The 16,968-nt window shown below is 48.2% G+C and overlaps 5 protein-coding genes across 5 annotated transcripts; 3 read left to right on the top strand and 2 right to left on the bottom strand.

Annotated features, from left to right (window-relative positions):
* Positions 1-377: 377 nt before the first annotated feature.
* Positions 378-3,000, top strand: F4822DRAFT_389014 (uncharacterized protein). Its single transcript, XM_051456940.1, has one exon. It carries the CDS (start codon positions 831-833, stop codon positions 2,403-2,405), a length of 1,575 nt encoding a protein of 524 aa, XP_051317723.1. The 5' UTR covers positions 378-830; the 3' UTR covers positions 2,406-3,000.
* Positions 3,001-3,131: 131 nt separating this feature from the next.
* Positions 3,132-4,508, top strand: F4822DRAFT_389015 (phosphoribosylaminoimidazole-succinocarboxamide synthase). The gene has a single exon (XM_051456941.1). It carries the CDS (start codon positions 3,485-3,487, stop codon positions 4,406-4,408), a length of 924 nt encoding a protein of 307 aa, XP_051317724.1. The 5' UTR covers positions 3,132-3,484; the 3' UTR covers positions 4,409-4,508.
* A 403-nt stretch (positions 4,509-4,911) lies between these two features.
* On the bottom strand, positions 4,912-7,042 carry F4822DRAFT_425169 (uncharacterized protein; the record flags this gene model as incomplete). The annotated part of the gene is made up of 2 exons (XM_051460290.1): positions 4,912-6,934; positions 6,984-7,042. 2 exons carry the CDS (start codon positions 7,040-7,042, stop codon positions 4,912-4,914), a joined length of 2,082 nt encoding a protein of 693 aa, XP_051317725.1.
* A 1,854-nt stretch (positions 7,043-8,896) lies between these two features.
* On the top strand, positions 8,897-12,478 carry F4822DRAFT_389018 (uncharacterized protein). The gene is made up of 2 exons (XM_051456942.1): positions 8,897-9,194; positions 9,255-12,478. The coding sequence occupies exons 1-2, from the start codon at positions 9,152-9,154 to the stop codon at positions 12,020-12,022; spliced, it is 2,811 nt and encodes a 936-aa protein (XP_051317726.1). The 5' UTR covers positions 8,897-9,151; the 3' UTR covers positions 12,023-12,478.
* A 1,760-nt stretch (positions 12,479-14,238) lies between these two features.
* On the bottom strand, positions 14,239-16,320 carry F4822DRAFT_110246 (uncharacterized protein). Its single transcript, XM_051452452.1, has 2 exons — positions 16,052-16,320; positions 14,239-15,838 (listed from the first exon to the last, which is right to left on the bottom strand). Exon 2 carries the CDS (start codon positions 15,631-15,633, stop codon positions 14,452-14,454), a length of 1,182 nt encoding a protein of 393 aa, XP_051317727.1. The 5' UTR covers positions 15,634-15,838; positions 16,052-16,320; the 3' UTR covers positions 14,239-14,451.
* Between the last annotated feature and the right edge of the window lie 648 nt (positions 16,321-16,968).

Genomic DNA, 16,968 nt, shown 5'->3' on the forward strand with positions numbered 1-16,968 from the left:
GGAATAAATGCACATAAGCACAGTAACACTTTACTGATTATGCCCCTATCAGTGGTTATATCATCATTTTACGTTTATAGTGATAGAGTTTGAGACCGTTTCCCCAAACCGCGTCCTCTCGCGCCTGGTGCTCTGCCTCTCCTCTTCCTTCTCCTTTTTTTTTCTTCATCACCATCACTCTTCCCATACACACACTACTCTTCACACTGCTACTACTCTACCACAATGTGCCAATTCACTCCTACCAAAGCGTCGGCTGCTTGCAGTCGTGGGCTAACTAGGTCCCACAATGATATCCCCCCTTTTCACCTCCCACCTCCTCTTACCCCTATTCATTCGCGTCCGAGTCCATCTTCAATCACCACTCCTACGCGTCCCGCCCGTACCCCCATCCCTTCTCCATCACCTCTCCTTCGCAACCCGACTCCCATCCGCACTCCCATCCACTTTCCTATCCGTTCCCCCTTTTCAATCCCTGGTCCATCTCCTTGTACTCCTTCCACTCCCCCCATGGATCACTTTGTCTCCCCTACTCTTCTCGCTCTTGGTGCCCGTGAAAAAAAACGGGAAGTACGCCAGGAATCACCCCTCTCCCATTTCGCTGCCATTGCCAAAGCTGGTGCCCGTGATATGAGACGGGATTCGCGCCTCGAGGCTACCCCTAAGCCCCCTCGTCGCTCAGACTGTCCGGAGTGCGATAGAGCCAAGATGCTTCTTCCTGCCAAATGGTGTGGACATCAAGTTACTCGTAAGTCTTTACCCTTTCTTTTGCTCACTCCTTCTCTCGGCCCCGCGTAACCCCCTATGCTAACACACCAATAGCATCTCGCATGAAGAACGGCTTGCGCGTTGTTCGCCTCTTCCCTCCCAAACCCCGAACAGCTAACAAGACGGAACAGAAACCACGACGCAGTAGACGTACTGGCCAAGCTGAGGCAAAGCCAGTCGCCACTGTCCCGTTGGTAACTGAACCTACTCCCAAGCAGACCATTGCCAGTCCATTAGCTACCCACATTCTCTCTACACCAACCCAGTCTGATCACCTTCGTTCTACTCACACTCATTCTACCAACACTCGTTCTTCCTTCGCTCTTCCTGACCCCTTTGGTCCCCCTCACACTCCTTTTAAAAACCCGCACTTGAAAGATCAACCCCTTCATTGGTCACCACGCATGTTCAAACCTCAGATGGATCGCCACAATTGGACCTGGTCCGATTGGGACTCTCCTTCTCAGGAAATTGAAGACGTTACATACGAGAGTGAAGACTTGCCAAGACATGATCCATTCAAGCATTGCCCTCCAGAACTCCAAGCGAAGCTCAGAGCAATCCTCAATATGAAACCTTCACTATCCCCCACTTCCACTCTTTCAACAGACAGTGACACTGCTGATACCGTTCGCTACGAATACGTTGACATTGTATCTTCATTCTCTTCATCTTCTTCGGGGGACTCCACTCGCTCAAGGAGCTCAGATTCCTTTTCTTCGTGGGTTGAACTGAATGATATCCCTTGGGATGATACACTCCTCGAACGCTGGCTTCTCCTTCAAAAGTTTCAAGCGAGACGTGCCCGGGGTTATGAATACACTAAATTGAATCTGCCCCCTCTTTCTGCGCCCGGTAAGGACGCGTCCGTTCATTCTCAACCCGCCGATGAGCCTACCGATCAACCTGCCGATCAATCTGCCAACCAGTCTGCCAACCAATCCGCGGAGCTATCTTCTCTCCTTCGGCTTTACACCGACCGCGATAGTAACGATGGAACTGATCATGCTATTGGCGACAATTGTTCCGACGATTCCTCGACAGATATTGAAGACATTATGAACCGATTGAGGCCAAATCTCCGCTCCGACTCTCCTACCGGCCCCTCTGCCAATCACCCTGCCGATGCCGCTGCCGAGATTCAAGATATCATGAAGAGCCTGATGCCAAACCCTGATCCCGACTCTTCTTCCTCGTCCGATTCCTCTTCCGATTCCTCTACTGGTTCCACTGGCGAGATTCAAGAAATAATGAGGCGGTTGAGACCAAATCCCAAGAAACCTGGTCCTGGCTCTTCTGACAATTCCTCCGCCGATATTCAAGACGTCGTGGGGCAATTGATGGCAAGACCTGGTTCTGACTCTACCGACTTCATTCATCCTACATCCGACACTCCTTCAGCCGCTCGTCAGCACTTCCATTCTCTACAACAGTCTTCTCTATCCACTGCTTGTCGGCAATTGCACTCATTACCTGCTCCTCAACACTTGTACGCTGCTCGTCAATTGCCATCAGCTACTGTCGCGGAGCCCCAGCAATCACAAGGATCTGGATTCGGCTGGAAGTCACTCGCTTGTGTTGCCGTCGCGGCTGCGACTGTTGGCGCTGGTCTCGCTTATGCTTGGTTATCTGTTTAGATGGTACGCTCTTTTGGGATACATGTTTGTTCGTTCGTTTGTTTGTATTTGGAGGTGGTTTATGGGAGGGGATGTATGGTATTGGGTATTGGTGTTGTGTTTTGGTTGTGGATTTTGGTCTTGTTTCTTGGTTTTTTGGATGCAGATTTTTGGTTTCCGGGTTTCTGGTTCTTGGTTTTTTGGCTATGGTGTCTGGTTCTTGTGCTCGGTTCTGGGATTTTTTTTGTGTCTGGCTATGGTTTTTGGTTTTGTTCTGGTTATTGGTTTTTTTTGCATGGAGTTTGGCGTCTATGTTATGGTGTATTGGTCAAGTTCATCTCGACATTGGAATTCATTTCTTTTTCACACTTCAATTATTAGTCCTTCGGCCTGGTGCTCCCAGTTTGCGCTTCTACTGAAGTCAGTGGGAAGTGTATTATTCCTAGTAAGTTACCGTGTAGTCATTGTCTGTAGTGTTCGGTATGAGCTATCATCTCATCCGTAACCCTAAGGTGAGTGAGACTACCAGCCGTAGTTTGTAGTTTGTAGTTATGAATGCATACGATTGTTCACTCATGGATGGGATTTTTCTTCCTAGAAATCGAGGTAAAAAACGTCGGCGTCGAAGTCACACAGAATATCTGCTCAAGCCCGTTCATACCTGGCTTACCTAATATATACGATACGTCATATTTGCGAAGTAGGATACACAATGTGGGGACGAAGAATCTCGATATACATTTGCGACGGGGCTCGTTCGAGCTTGTTCGAGAGCAAATATTTCCATGTTTGACTGATTTGTACGATTGCATTTAGTATAAAATTACCTAGGTATATAATCATTATTTAATTCATTTTTAATTTCTTATTCCAATAAGTACAAAGTCAAAGTTGAAAAACAGACTCCGATTTACTCCGATCCATTTAACCCAGTGAAGGGTCTTAGCGAAACTTTTTTTTTTTTTTTCTCATACAAGTATTTAATCATCCGACTGTCGCATCATATCGCAAAACTCGTCACTATTTTAAACACTCAATCCTCGGGAATAAAATTAGTCGCATAACATCTAAGAACGCTCAAGAAACAAAAAGAAGCGAAAATGAGCAACCAAGCCCTCGCAGAAGTGATACTAACCTCACTCCCCAAGCTCGCGACAGGCAAAGTGCGCGATCTCTACGACGTCGACGACAACACCCTGCTCTTCGTAACATCGGACCGCATCTCCGCCTACGATGTTATTATGAAGAACGGAATCCCGCATAAAGGCGAGATCCTGACCTTACTCTCCGCACACTGGTTCAATGAACTACCGAAACGGGTACCGGGGCTACGCACCCATTTCTTGGCTACGGATGTACCGTCCAACGTTACAATCGAAGAGGCTAGGGTGATTCGGAATCGCAGTATGCAGGTTCGGAAATTAAAGGTTTTCCCGCTGGAGGCGATTGTTCGGGGGTATGTTACGGGGGGTGCTTGGAAGGAGTATAAAGACCAGGGCACGGTGCATGGTATGCGGCTCCCGCCGGGGTTGAAGCAGTGCGATGCGGTACCCGGTGGTCCGATTTATACTCCTAGCACTAAAGCGCCGGCTGGTCAACATGATGAGAATATAAGTAAAGAAGAAGCTGCGAAGATTGTGGGTGATAGGTACGCGAAGCGGATCGAGGAATTGGCGTTGAAGATCTTTATCGCGGGACAGGAGTACGCTACGGAACGAGGGATTATTATCGCGGATACGAAGTTCGAGTTTGGCCTTGATGAGGTCACGGATGAGGTTGTGCTTGTGGATGAGGTGTTGACCCCGGATTCGTCGCGGATGTGGCCGAAGGATAGGTATGAACCCGGGAGGGACCAGGAGAGTTTTGATAAGCAGTTTTTGAGGAACTGGTTGACGGAGAATGGGCTGCAGGGGAAGGAGGGTGTTGAGGTTCCGCAGGACGTGTTGGAGGCGACTAGTAAGAGGTACCTGGAGGTGTTCCAGAGATTGACGGGGAAGAGCCTGGAGGAGACTACTCTCGGCTAGGGATGAGATGAGATGGCTGGGCAAATGAAAAGGGGATAGATATTGATATATAGGCGATCATTTGCCGACAAAATGAAGAAACCCGATTTGATAATTAATGCTTTGATAATGGTTGATTGAGCAAAAGAAACATATTGTTAACATTGAAAGAAGCTAACTAGAATTACATGTAATGAATAATGCAAGGCTTCCCAACGTACATCTACTACTATGCGGTTACAAATTCCTAATAAGTTTAAACGACAAGATAGAATTCCGTTATTTCGTCCGGTTGATTCATCAGTCATGAAGAAAGGGACCGATATGGTGGCTTTTGAGACTAAAAATATTATTTTCCAAAATCACATGGCTGATGAATCAAAAAGGAACAATGCTACCAGCAACGGTGGTGCTTAAACGTAGTAAAACACGGGTGGAAATCCTGAAATATCGTTAGAAACTTGGCATGTAGGATGAGAAATGATAAGACTTACAAAAAGCGTGAATCAAAACGCTCAAGCAGCCTACGCCCTAGGCCCAACATGTCCACCGGCATCAGCTTTGTACTGGACACAAGCAGATTCACAAGTCGTATCACCACACTGCGAGACCTCAAGTCCGATATCCGCTTTCTGGCAGTTATGCGTCTTGCACTTCTGCATGCAGTTATCGTACTCAGTGCTCTTATGCGCCTCGGTACTAGGCAGATCTCTAACAGGCGGGACCTCGGGCACCGCAGCTACAGCAGGTACATTACCCGTGTTCGCCTTGGTTCGTGAGTGCGGTCCCGGGATAGGTGCGTCGACGGGGATGTTTAGATGCGGATCAGGCGGTGGGTGCTCCTTCTTAACATCGACCTCGAATTCTCCTTCGTTCTTGTACTTAGCGCAGTCATCCTCGCAAGACGTCTTTCCGCACTGCGAGATGTCGATTCCGACCTCAGAGTGCTGGCAGTTGTGCGTGCTGCACTTAGACATGCAGGATTGATAGTCTTCCTTGTGGCCACCAGCGGCAACGGGTTTCACGCCCTTAGCTTCAGCTTTGACGTCATCGCCGACGCGGCCACGCGCGTGGACGGGGGCGTGGGCTGGAGCGTGTGCAGGGTTTTTGGGGCCAGAGTGGATCTGGGCGGCACCGGATTTGTGTTTCTTTGCGCAGGAATCGTGGCATGAGGTGTCACCGCATTGCGATAAACGGATGCTGACTTCGGAGTGTTGGCAGTTGTGCGTCTTGCATTTACTCACGCAGGCTTCGTAGTCTTCCTCGCTATGGGCGGCACCTTCGACAGCGGGGGCATGGGCATGGGCGTGTGCTTTAGCGGGAACTGGCTTGCGGCTTTGTGGGACGTGGTTGGCGACGGGCACGACGTTCTTCTTGTCGAATACGTTGGCGGTGTGAGCTTCCATCGACTTGGTCTTTTTGTACTGGGCGCAAGAGTCCGCGCAAGATGTATCACCACATTGGGAGATGTCAATTCCGACTTGAGAGTTCTGGCAGTTGTGGGTGCTGCACTTGCTCATGCATGCTTCGTATTCTTCATCTCCCTTTGCGCCGGCCTCAACTGGTGCGACGGCTTTGGGTGGAGGGTGAGTCTTGGCTGTGCGGTGAGGGACGGGTTCGACGTGTTTCTTGTAGATAACCTTGTCAGCGCCGCCCTTCTTGTGCTTTGCGCATGCATCTTCGCAGGAAGTATCGCCGCATTGCGATAGAGAAATTCCAACTTCGGAGTGCTGACAGTTGTGGGTTTTGCAGCTGTTCATGCAGGCTTCATAATCCTCTTCTTCGCCTGCGGCGACCTCGTGGACAGGCTTGGGTTCGTGAACATGGGTGTGGGTGATCGGAGTGATATCTCTAAGGCCGAGCGTTTGGTTGAGAGTTGTTTGGAGAGAAGTGAACAAGTTGTTATTTTTGCCGTCATCGTCGCCATCGCATGACTTGGAACAGTCTTCCATGCACATCATCTGTGTGGCTTTTCCATCTTCATCGGCGCATTCGCTGATGCAGTCACAGCTCGCAAAAGTTCGCGCAGGCTTGGCCGAGCTGTGTGTTGGAGAACCGCTGGTGCTTGGGCGCATACTAGATGTAGGTGTTACCGTGGGCTCCCTTTTTTGAGGGGGAAATAATGCGAGATCCTCGGCTATGGCGTTAGCAAGATCGCTTGCGTAAGCTACTGCAGCGGCCGAAGAAGCGGCCCAGTTGGCGGAGGAAGAACCTGGGTGTGGGTTGCCGAACAGTGAAGATGCCTTGGTAGAATTGAAAGCGATCTGTCTCTCGACCACGTGCGGTACAGCGTTGATCGCGGTCGGTCGGGTGTGTTGGTGATTAGCCATCCGCGTTCGCGTGGCCCTCATCACTGGGTCATTTATTCTAGGTACAGGCTCGTCGTTGTTTGCCATTCCAGCCTTGTGGCTTTCAACTGCGGCGTCTATCATACCGGTTGTGTTGTAGTCCGCAATATTGGCTATAACCCTGGGTGCATTGTCGTGGTATATGACGCTTCCAGTGGTTGCACGAGCTGCGTTTGTTGCCGTCTGTTCGCTCGGTTGCCTGGTCTTGTTAGAGTATGCCCAAATATGAATCGGTTATGGAAACTCACGCGATAGGCTTGGCCATAATGGCCGGCACAAGGGCCGCAAGTACAATGCGGTTCAACATCTTGGTCGATCCGAAGCGATGACTTTGGCTGATCCGATTAGTAGCTCAGTCGTCGTGTAGGTATCAAAGTGATTCCCTCGTTACTACTGAACGTTATACTTCGGCCTACCACTATTGCGCAAGCAACTTGGCTGAACCACGACATGCTAAGACCGACTGACGGGTTTATATAAGTCTATCGATCCAGGGGAATTCTAGAAGAGATTGTATTAGACGCGCTTGAGTATTCTCCAGAACACGGTGTACCTGAGGCGTGTCGATCAAAACGCCCCCTAGGACAAGGGGAAATGCCATTGGTACTGAAATGGCTTCATATTAGGAGTGACAAATTCTTCCCTGAGACAAGTGAAATATTCAACATGTGGCTTGCTCCATTGCCGTCGGGAAATCACCTTGTCTCAGCCGGCAGAGATAGTCAGGTACGCCGAGCACACCCTGCCAAAATATACATGACTTCTCATACAACCCATTCCATTGCCGTAAAAATCAAGGGTTTGTGTAAAATGTCAATACTCTTGATGAGTGTTGACGGCGTCAGGTGCGTGCTTTACGCTCGATAGTAGCCTGAAGGAGCATTCTTTCGCTAATGACCTAAAAGCAAATTCAGTAAGTATCACCCCCAAAATTACTTCAAGCTCCGGGCCAAATAAACAATAATAAAACAAACATTCGACCCTTAAAGTTGCGAATTCAAAGGGCCCAGTGTAGTACTGTAAAATTATCTTGCATAGCTTCAGATTTCACAGGGCGGATTCAGAGTGCCGTCTTCCGAGCGCAACTTGCTAGGGATGATCTAAGGCTTCCCTCGCTGTACGGTTTTATGTTGAGACGGAATGAACTCGACCTCTAGCGAACTGTGTCTCCCTTTCGGTCGGAGTTTCTTATTCACAAAGAGGTAACTCAAGATAACAACTAGCATATAAGTCATTCGAGTCTTTCGCCGTAGACCTCGTAGGTTATAAAAATAGGAGCTCATGTCGAAGAGCAGATGTCTAGTTGGTCGCAGATTGCGTTGTCGAATTTATGTAGCCTAATCGAACGCTTGTCTTGTATTTCACGATTTAGCTACACATTAGCAGCCATGATGAGAACTTCGCCTTGAAATCTGTCATTCCATGGAGGTCTCTAAACAGCTAGAACGCGATGAGATAGCCGCGATATTCAACAAGTATCGTTTGAATTATTAATTCGGAAGTATTTTTCGAGCCTTTTTACTAAGAGCTGGAACTGAATGAAGACAATTACGAGTCGAAGCCCAGATCCAATTGATAGCGAGGGCAGATTGTACTCGGAGTTATAGTAGCCCGTGTGCTATTCAAGAGACAGTGCGCTTCGTTCAATTGAGCTCGGGATTAAGCGTATCTTTGATTTCGAATGTGTTTTTCCCATTGATTGTACAAAGAGTTGAGAGATGGCATGAAACCAGGTCAGTACATATAGCAGAGCATTTCTATGAGTTTTAACATTAAAAGGGTGAAGATTTAAGGTTGAGATGCGAATTGCAGATTGCTTTATAACAGAAGAGATAAATCCGTATTATGTAAGCGACCCACACACTAAGAGTCGGAAAGAAGGGTCCATAATATTTGTAGCCCTTGAGATGGCCCAAGCTCCACTCATCTCCACCCTTCCCGCTCTCTGGGTACTAGTGCTGCCCCTCGACTTACTCAAATCCTTCACCAATTTAAATACAATTGGGCATCATCAGTTGCATCGTCAAAGTGTAAATCATCATGGGAAATATAAAACAAAAAGGGTAGGTAATTAAAGGTGAGAGTTCATCTCGTACACGTAGCCCCATGTCTTTCCTAAGACGGAGCTACAGTTTCAACTTTTATGATGGGAGTATTGTCGGTGATGGGTTGCAGGTTTGCGGGTTTTCGGTGGTTGGGCAGCCCAACCTCGCGAAGCCAGCCTCTCATTATGCACCACCAATAACCAGCCTCCAACCATATTTCATTCTCTATCTCTCTTCTCATGCAGCTCTCCTTCCTACCTAATGTTTGCAATCAAGAAAAAAATTTAATCGTTACTTTCAATTAATTGGCCATCGTTATCCAAGTGGATTGTGGCCGCTCACCTTAGTACGACAGCCTAACGAAACGAAGGATGAGCTCTCACAACTTCGACTCAGACTACGTCGAACCAAATCGTATGTGCAACTATTCAGCTGTATTCATTACGATCTCTAGCTCACATTAGTTTTTCTTAGGGCCAAATCCGATATACACAGCAAACACTTCTCGTCCAATCATAAATCCTCCATCCACCAATACTACCACAACGGCGTCCCAAGTTACCATCCTTCACAACCAACCGCCGTCATCCGAGTCCGAGTCCGAGTCTAATTCAAGGACTTATCAGCAAATTCCATCTCCCTCTCCCCAATCAACCGTCGTACCTTATGCGCCGACACCTCCCCCAGCTCCTACGCCGCCTTCAATACCATCCGAATCAGAAATCTACGGTCCGGACAGACTTTTCGGTAACCGGCCTCCACCAAGTGAGAATGTTGGTCGTGCGATAGCCCCAAGTCCCGGAGTACGCTTCGACCAATCCCAATTCCCACTCATGGCTGTATTACGAGATCCCTCGCAATCGAGGGATTTCAAGGATGATTTGGCAAGAGCTGCAGGAGTCGTGACTCCCGGCGTTGACGATGGGCCTTACATTCGGTATGCTCTAGATGCTATGACCCAAGTTCGCGATGATGGTCGAGGACTATCAGGATACCCCGAATCCGATAGCGAATCATCTTACCAACCTGCGTACCACTTCACGCCTACGACCGTGCCGAGTCCACTCAGAACGCACTCGTCGTTTATGCCGCCCGAGACATTTAGGAACGACAATGTCCCCCGGAATTGGCCTATGGCGCCGCCTCCTGGTCCCATCGCTTCACCTTCAGCCTCTACCGCCGAGGAAGAACTTCAGCAAAGGCGACGGCTGCGTCGAGAGGGAACAAGGCAATTTGTGGAAGATCCTTGGAACTCGGGCCTGGTTACTGCTGTACCTGCAGTTGATCTTCAAGAGGATGGTCCATCTGGACAGGATGAACTATACAATGAGCGGGGACAGCCACCTCGGATACAGACCCAACCCAACATACCCAGGGCTATGCATCATTGGCAAACACGGTCAGATCTCGTCATAGACCCTGAAATGGGCCTACATAATCGCGGGAAGGCCTTGAATTCGGAGGCGCCTCTTACGTTGAAGCCTTGGGTTTTACGTTCCCAATCATTATTGCTTTTAGCGACGTTATGTTTATTGATGGTTGTGGCCCTGATATTTTCCGCTGTCTACTCCATGGGCCACAACGGTTTAACGCCTTATGCTGGTACGATTTATGGTGGTCAGTACTTTGTTTTCCGCATGTTACCACAATTATTGGCGATTATCATTTTGATATATGCGCAATGTATCATTTCCGCGGCGTTTTGGGTTTTGCCATTTTCGCGAATGGCTTCAGAAGATCGTAACGAGCGACGCAATGCTGTGTTTTTGCCCTTATACCCAAAATCGTTTCTTTGGCCAGAGCTTATTGGCACCTGGAATATCTGGATACCCATACTCAATGTTTGGCTTTTGAATTTCACGATACCATTGCAAAGCAGTCTGTTTACTGTCATTTTAGTGGACGGAAACTGGACCTGGGCAACTGTTCAGGGTGTGGCGTGGACGTTGGTGGCACTTTATGTGTCGTTTATGTCGGCATTAGTTGTGATTTACGTCTATTGGCGTCAACGAAGAACCGGGATGATGCAAAAATGGGGCATTCGGACTGTGGCGGATATCATTTTCTTGGTATCACAGAGTAACTCCGTGGCGCAATACCGTGGACTTGAGACAGCAGGAACACGGAGAAGTATGAAGGAGAAACTCGCAAGCAGTGCTGAGAGGCTCGGATTCTGGTTCGCCCCCGAAGCACCGGAGATCGGAACGTGGTACGGCATCGGAGTACCTACTGGCGAAGAAAATCTCGCAACTGAGAAGACGGGTAACCCGCAATGGGCGAATCAACAGCAAGGAGTATCACTGGAAGCAGGCCAACAGACCGGAGGTCCTCGCGTTCGCTCCCGTTATCTCCCCTGGTGTCTCCGGGATAGCCAAATCGCTCTATTCGCAGTAGCGTCTTCCATCCTCCTAATTGCTTTGATCGTCGTCTCCTTTCTTCGTTCCACAGATCTGCGCAATGGTTTCCTCCCTCTATTGAGCGCTGCTCCCGCGCCAGGTGCTTTCTCAGCCGCCGACTTCCTCTATTCGTTCATCCCTTCGCTAATCGGCATGATACTATTCCTCCTGTTCCAACCTCTAGATCTAACGCTACGCATTCTCACCCCTTGGGGCGAGCTTGCGCGTGCAGAAGGTTCACGAGCGGAGACCTCGCTCCTTCTGGACTATGCGACTTGCCTACCTTTCGAATCCACATTCAGGGCTTTGGGGAACAAACACTGGAGGGTGGCCTTCGTGTCTCTTCTTGCCCCATTATTCGCACTTATACCAGTCTTGGGTGGCGGATTATTTCTCGCATTGACTCCTCCCTCTGGGGTTGTGCGCATGTATCCGAACTTCCCCGCCTTCGCCATCATTCTCACCCTCCTGTTTCTATACGTCGCCGGTATCATCTGCTTGGTACCCAATAGACAACAATTCCGTCTACCTCACGCAGTGACCTGTCTAGCTGAAATCATTAGCTTTTGCCACGACGAGCAACTACGTTCAGACCAGGCGTTCGACCTGCACCTAATGTTAGAATCTAAGGATCTGGCCAATAGGCTAGATACTGGCAAAGATTGGCACAGACAGGGCAGGTGGGCATTCAACGCCGGACGAAACAACGATCAGCAGCTCGGAGTCAAGCGCTACAGCAAGTACACGGTCAACCCCAAGAAACTCCGGACGTATGACAAGAGGGCTAGAGGCCAGCTAATTTCCCTGCCTTTGTCTCGCGGCAACGGCCCGTTTCTCAACCGTTAGGTTGGGCTTTATATATTGATATTTATTTTTACTTCTTGTTATTGTATTTTTTACCTTATTTTTGGTTTTTGGTTTGAGCGAGTTTTGCATATCGAGCGATTGCAACAGATTGATGAACTACGAAGTAGATGTACAAGTACGATCTCCACGAGATATTATGGAAGTTATGGTGTTTATGGTTCATGGTTATGGGTTCATGGTAACGGTTTATGGTATATGGAATACGGTTTATAGTCATTGGGCGCGCAAATGAGCGAAATGCGCGACAGCAACAGATTGATTGCGATGAAGGTTACGAGACCCTCGAAAAGGGTCGAAAAAAGCTATGATTCTTATGAAAAGCGAGGTTGATACCTTTTGCTATTTTGGAGCGATACCTTTATTTTTGCCATTATCTTTATAGAGATTGCATAGTAGGCGACTATTGAGAATTGAGTATGGGAGTTTTGATTGGGGGTTAAAAACTGTTTTGATTTTCTTCATTGGTGAATTAGTGAATACCGTACTGCATGAGATTAGACGGCGACATAGGTGCAGTCGAGTTATGCCGCTTCAAGGGGGCCGCACACGGACTCGCCATTGTTAGGTTAAACGGTTATATCGGCACTCGAGATCAGACTCGAGGGTCGAGTCTAGATCAACCAACCAGCTAGTTTAGCAGCTGCGTAAGTCTCAATAGCAATGATCATACGTCTTTACCTAGGTAAGTAACGATATGGCAGTATACTAGTTGTGTGGAAACTCAGCTTGACTCAAAAGCGGTGAGGTACCCAAATACAGATTTAGCCGGATACTAAACAATAGATTCAGAAGTGGACTGACTATAACTTAGGGCCAGGGGTCGAAGCTATCGGTGCAATTCCCGTGGTTACCTTTCTGTTGGTAACGGACTAGTTTAGGTATTTAGACTTGGGTAACTGTGGCGGTATAGGAGTGGCTAGTTGGAGAGTTGATAGTCGGTATGCCGATGGTATCGGTGTGAACTACCGCTTCTTCAACCACACCGATAGTATGTGCCTGAACGGCTGGGTAGGGAGATATTCGATATTCTAGGTACCTGATCTCCTAGACCGGACCAGAGAGCGACGAACCATGGGCCCGAGCGTACGTCGTTTGTCGGCGGCTCTTGAATTCCAAGTAATTTTTAAAAGTCCTAGCACAGGGAGAATTTTCTGTAAGTAGGCCCGGTGTGTAGGAACGTAGGTAAGGAAAAATTTTTGACTAGGAGTTATTTTGGTAAGTAGAAGGCTACGAAGGGAGACAATTCTAGGCCGGTCTAACGCTAATAGATTCCAACGGTTCGGTCGCTTTCCCGATCGATGCATCGATCTGCGATCAAGAATGTGGGGAAATATTCCAAAAATTCCATATTTAGGTAGGGTTATGTATTATTGTATTATTAATGTTAGCTGCTACACTTATCTATCCATCGAGCTGGGTATGCAGTTAGGTGGATATCCATTGTTTTCTTAGCTGGACGGAGTGGGGAGGTTTGGATCGTAGACCTGCGTATTGATGCGAGGCGGAGTGTTTCATTACGCATGGTGTTTACGATAGACTTAGAGGACTATGCATAGGTAATTGCGATATTCGATGCTGTCTGAATATGATGTATGATAGAGGAGAAGCTTCGTGTAGAAAAGAAATAACTTGCTCATGATATCTTCAAACTACTTGGTATAACGTAGACTATAGCAGTGCTATATGCGGATACTTCTTAGCAGACACGTGCAGTCGAAACAGAGGATATTAAGATGGAATAGATCATAGACAAATTATGTATGTTCGTTTATATGTAATGTAGCTAACTAGCTTATGTTTCAGATATCGGTCTCTGCTATGGTAAAAAATAGATAGCAGTATTGTACACAGAGTAATAACAGACCCAATAAACAACCAGAGACATCCCGAGTCTCATTGTAGAGAAAAAATAAGTAAACAAACAAACAGATTGGACTGAGCTCGATGCTCGTCGTTGAAGCGCTGCGGTTGCCCGCCGCCATACTTCCTCTCGTCGTCGTCAAATCATACCGACGTTGGTAACATTAATGGATCTTACAAACCCCATTTTAGTCTTTCCCCTTTTTGCGCCCCTCTCGCCTGAGCGAGTTGTATGTTCTATCTACACGTAGTAGCGTATCAGATTCGTAGTCACCAGTATCGTACCCTTATTGCTGTGTCGGTCGTAGCACCTTTTTCTCATCATCCGTTGTTCGCCTCATGAACCGATCTCGTGCCAGCCGTGCCGACCAGGAAATGCAACCGTAACATAGGAAAAAATCGACGCGTAACCAGCTCGTACAAAAGTGTCTTCGTACAAGAGTTGTAAAATGCGGACAGACTATCCCCGAATAAACTTCAATAAAGTGAATGACGTGGAAAAAAATCATTAAAAATTGTGACAGTGGTGGCGTTGATTAGATCAACGCTTATCGACTTCTGAGTCCGAGGATTCGACCTAAGCTACCACCACGTTTGCGACTTGGACTCTCCTTCTCCTTCTCCTTTTCTGAATCATGGGCGTTGGAGTCCTCACTTCCGCGTCGGTCGTTGCCACTCCGCTTCTCGCTCGCGCTTTTCTTGTGGAAACCACGTGCAATACGTTTAGTGAAGCTACTACTTCCCACATGTGACTCGTGATCTGAATCGATCTCAAAAACTGATACATAGCGTTCAAACTCGGGTCGCGAAGACGATCGGGGTTCTGGTAGTGGAGTTGCAATCATAGTGCTGAGTGGCGACAGAGGCACTGCTGTGTTGTGTTGATTTTGGTTGGGTGAGCTTTTCTTATCGCGCAGATTGATAGCCGAAGAAGTAGAGCGGAGAGCCCTAGGTGGTGGGGGTGGAGGGTAGGCGGGTGACACGGGCACTGAGTTGGATGTCATCGGGGGCATAGGAATCTTGGCAACCGAAGACATGGCGTTGCGTTTAAGGCTGTGAGATGACTTGCTCTGTCTAAGCTGAGCGCTCGACTTGGCCGGCTTGACTACTTGGCGCCGGGGTGGTGAGACCGGTGCTGGAAGCAGTGACGATGTTCGTGGTGGAAGAGGGACTCGATGCAACTTAGGAGGTTCCAGCTTAGGGTAGACAGAGTAGGTAGGCGGGCCGTTCCTCGTCGCCGGGCGCGGAGGCGATGGTTGAGGTACCAAGGTCCCACATGATGAACCCGCAGTGAGTTTAGAATCTAGCTCGATTTTTGATATTGTAATCGTGTCATCCGTCTCTTGCGACTGGTGCTTCGGGAAGCTTTTAGTGAAATAATTAGGTGCTTGTGATGCTCGTAGGAGCACAGGGTACTGCTCCCCAGGAGTTGTGGTGTTATCCGGCCAAAAACTGTCCCATAGTTCGCTAGCCGATGTGTTATAGTTGATGTCTTCTTCGAAAGATGTTTCCGAGTCGGATGAGTCTGTCATACCCGGCATAGAGCCATCGGACGTCAACGATGATCGGCTCTCACTTGATTCATGACGACGTAGTTGTCTTTCTGGCTCTGGCCTAGGGTAGGAGAAGTTATTGGCGAGGCTGGACTTCCTGGGTGCGATGACGTCTGGCGAGAGCTTCCCCCCGTCCATGATAGCCTCCTCTTGATACAAGTGGTTGGCGAACTCCATGATCACGATGAATCTGAGAAATCGATCAAGATCGAAGGCCAACTCTGAGTCCTTACGACGGATACGCAGAGTTTATAGAGTATGTCGAGGGGGAGTTGGTGTCCTCCCAAGACAGCACGGGCCGAAAGAATAAAGCCCTAGTTTGTAGATCCGGGCGGTCGAGGACTGGAGTAAAGTAAATAATACAATAAGGATAAGGAAAAAGCTACAAGCTAGTAAGGAGACCAGAATGTGAATCAATCCACAACGCTTATGGTCGATAGGGATACCTTATTTATCAACGATTGACATAGTAAGGCACCTGGGCAGTGTACGCTCCTTGGCTCGCGTCTTAAACTAAGCTGCTGCACCTAGGAGACAAGTGGGATTGTTTGTGCAGAGTGCAGAATGCATAACAGGCAAGGGAGACTTCAAATACCTTGTGTGTGAGATCCGTCTTGCATATGGGGGTCTTATTCATGCTGTTCCAATCGTACGGCACCTTACGTCACGGACTGGGGAAGGCGGAATGCGATTAGACATACAGGCATAACAGGATAAAGAAAAACCAACAACCTTGGAACTTGGTACATGGAAGAGCGAGCAAACGGTAGGGTATCGGGATTGGGGATTGTAAGTGTTGTAGTATTGATCAGATATGAAAATGGTCCCACATCCGTAAGTTGGTGGCGGGGAATCAAAAAGAAAGCAAATACTTATGTATTAAGAAGTAGATAGGGAAATAGATAGATAGATAGATAGACTTATGCATATTGCCTTTCGCCTCTTCCACAAAGTCCCAAAGTTGCATGGAAGTGGTCGAATAGGAGGCAATACATGGCTGTTAGCACTCAAAGAGGAGGGGAGCCACATCCTTCCAAGTCACACCTCAAGTTACCTAGGATGGGTGGACAAACAGCAGGAGGGAGAGCACAAAAAAAGGTAGGGAACTCTCCCGAATGGCGGAAAGAATGTATCGGGTGCTACCATTCCAATCCCCACGAGGGAACTCGGGCCTTTCATCGAGCTCTGTAGCAGAACTACTATGCAGCTCAGACCTCAAAAGTGACGGATCAGATAGGCCAGAAAGAGAAGGGAGACGCGTAGGGAGTGTAAGTATTGCCGATTCTGCTTGCTCGGAAACGCGCTTGCACTTCCTTCGATCCTCCCTGCATGGCCAAACTTGGACTTTGCATGTAGAAGCCATTAATACGGTAGCATAGCCAAATTGACTGATTGGCTTATAAGCCGTTCCCGCCTCAATTTTGTCAATATCTAGCGAGCGGCGGGTATTGACCTAAATTTTTCAAATTGTGGTTGCGTTGGTGCTGACTTTAGTGCCGCTGTTTTTTCAGC

This window comes from Hypoxylon trugodes (genome assembly GCF_022578975.1).
Source record: "Hypoxylon trugodes strain CBS 135444 unplaced genomic scaffold F4822scaffold_2, whole genome shotgun sequence".
NCBI classification, from domain to species: domain Eukaryota; kingdom Fungi; phylum Ascomycota; class Sordariomycetes; order Xylariales; family Hypoxylaceae; genus Hypoxylon; species Hypoxylon trugodes.

What these genes read in the sequence shown, in the direction of transcription:
- F4822DRAFT_389015 (XM_051456941.1), top strand. Translation starts at nt 3,485, where the DNA reads ATGAGCAACCAAGCCCTCGCAGAAGTGATACTAACCTCACTCCCCAAG.
- F4822DRAFT_389014 (XM_051456940.1), top strand. Translation starts at nt 831, where the DNA reads ATGAAGAACGGCTTGCGCGTTGTTCGCCTCTTCCCTCCCAAACCCCGA.
- F4822DRAFT_389018 (XM_051456942.1), top strand. Translation starts at nt 9,152, where the DNA reads ATGAGCTCTCACAACTTCGACTCAGACTACGTCGAACCAAATC. An exon ending in AGACTACGTCGAACCAAATC is followed by an intron (nt 9,195 to 9,254) that starts GTATGTGCAACT and finishes AGTTTTTCTTAG; the next exon opens with GGCCAAATCCGATATACACA.
- F4822DRAFT_110246 (XM_051452452.1), bottom strand. Translation starts at nt 15,633, where the DNA reads ATGGAGTTCGCCAACCACTTGTATCAAGAGGAGGCTATCATGGACGGG.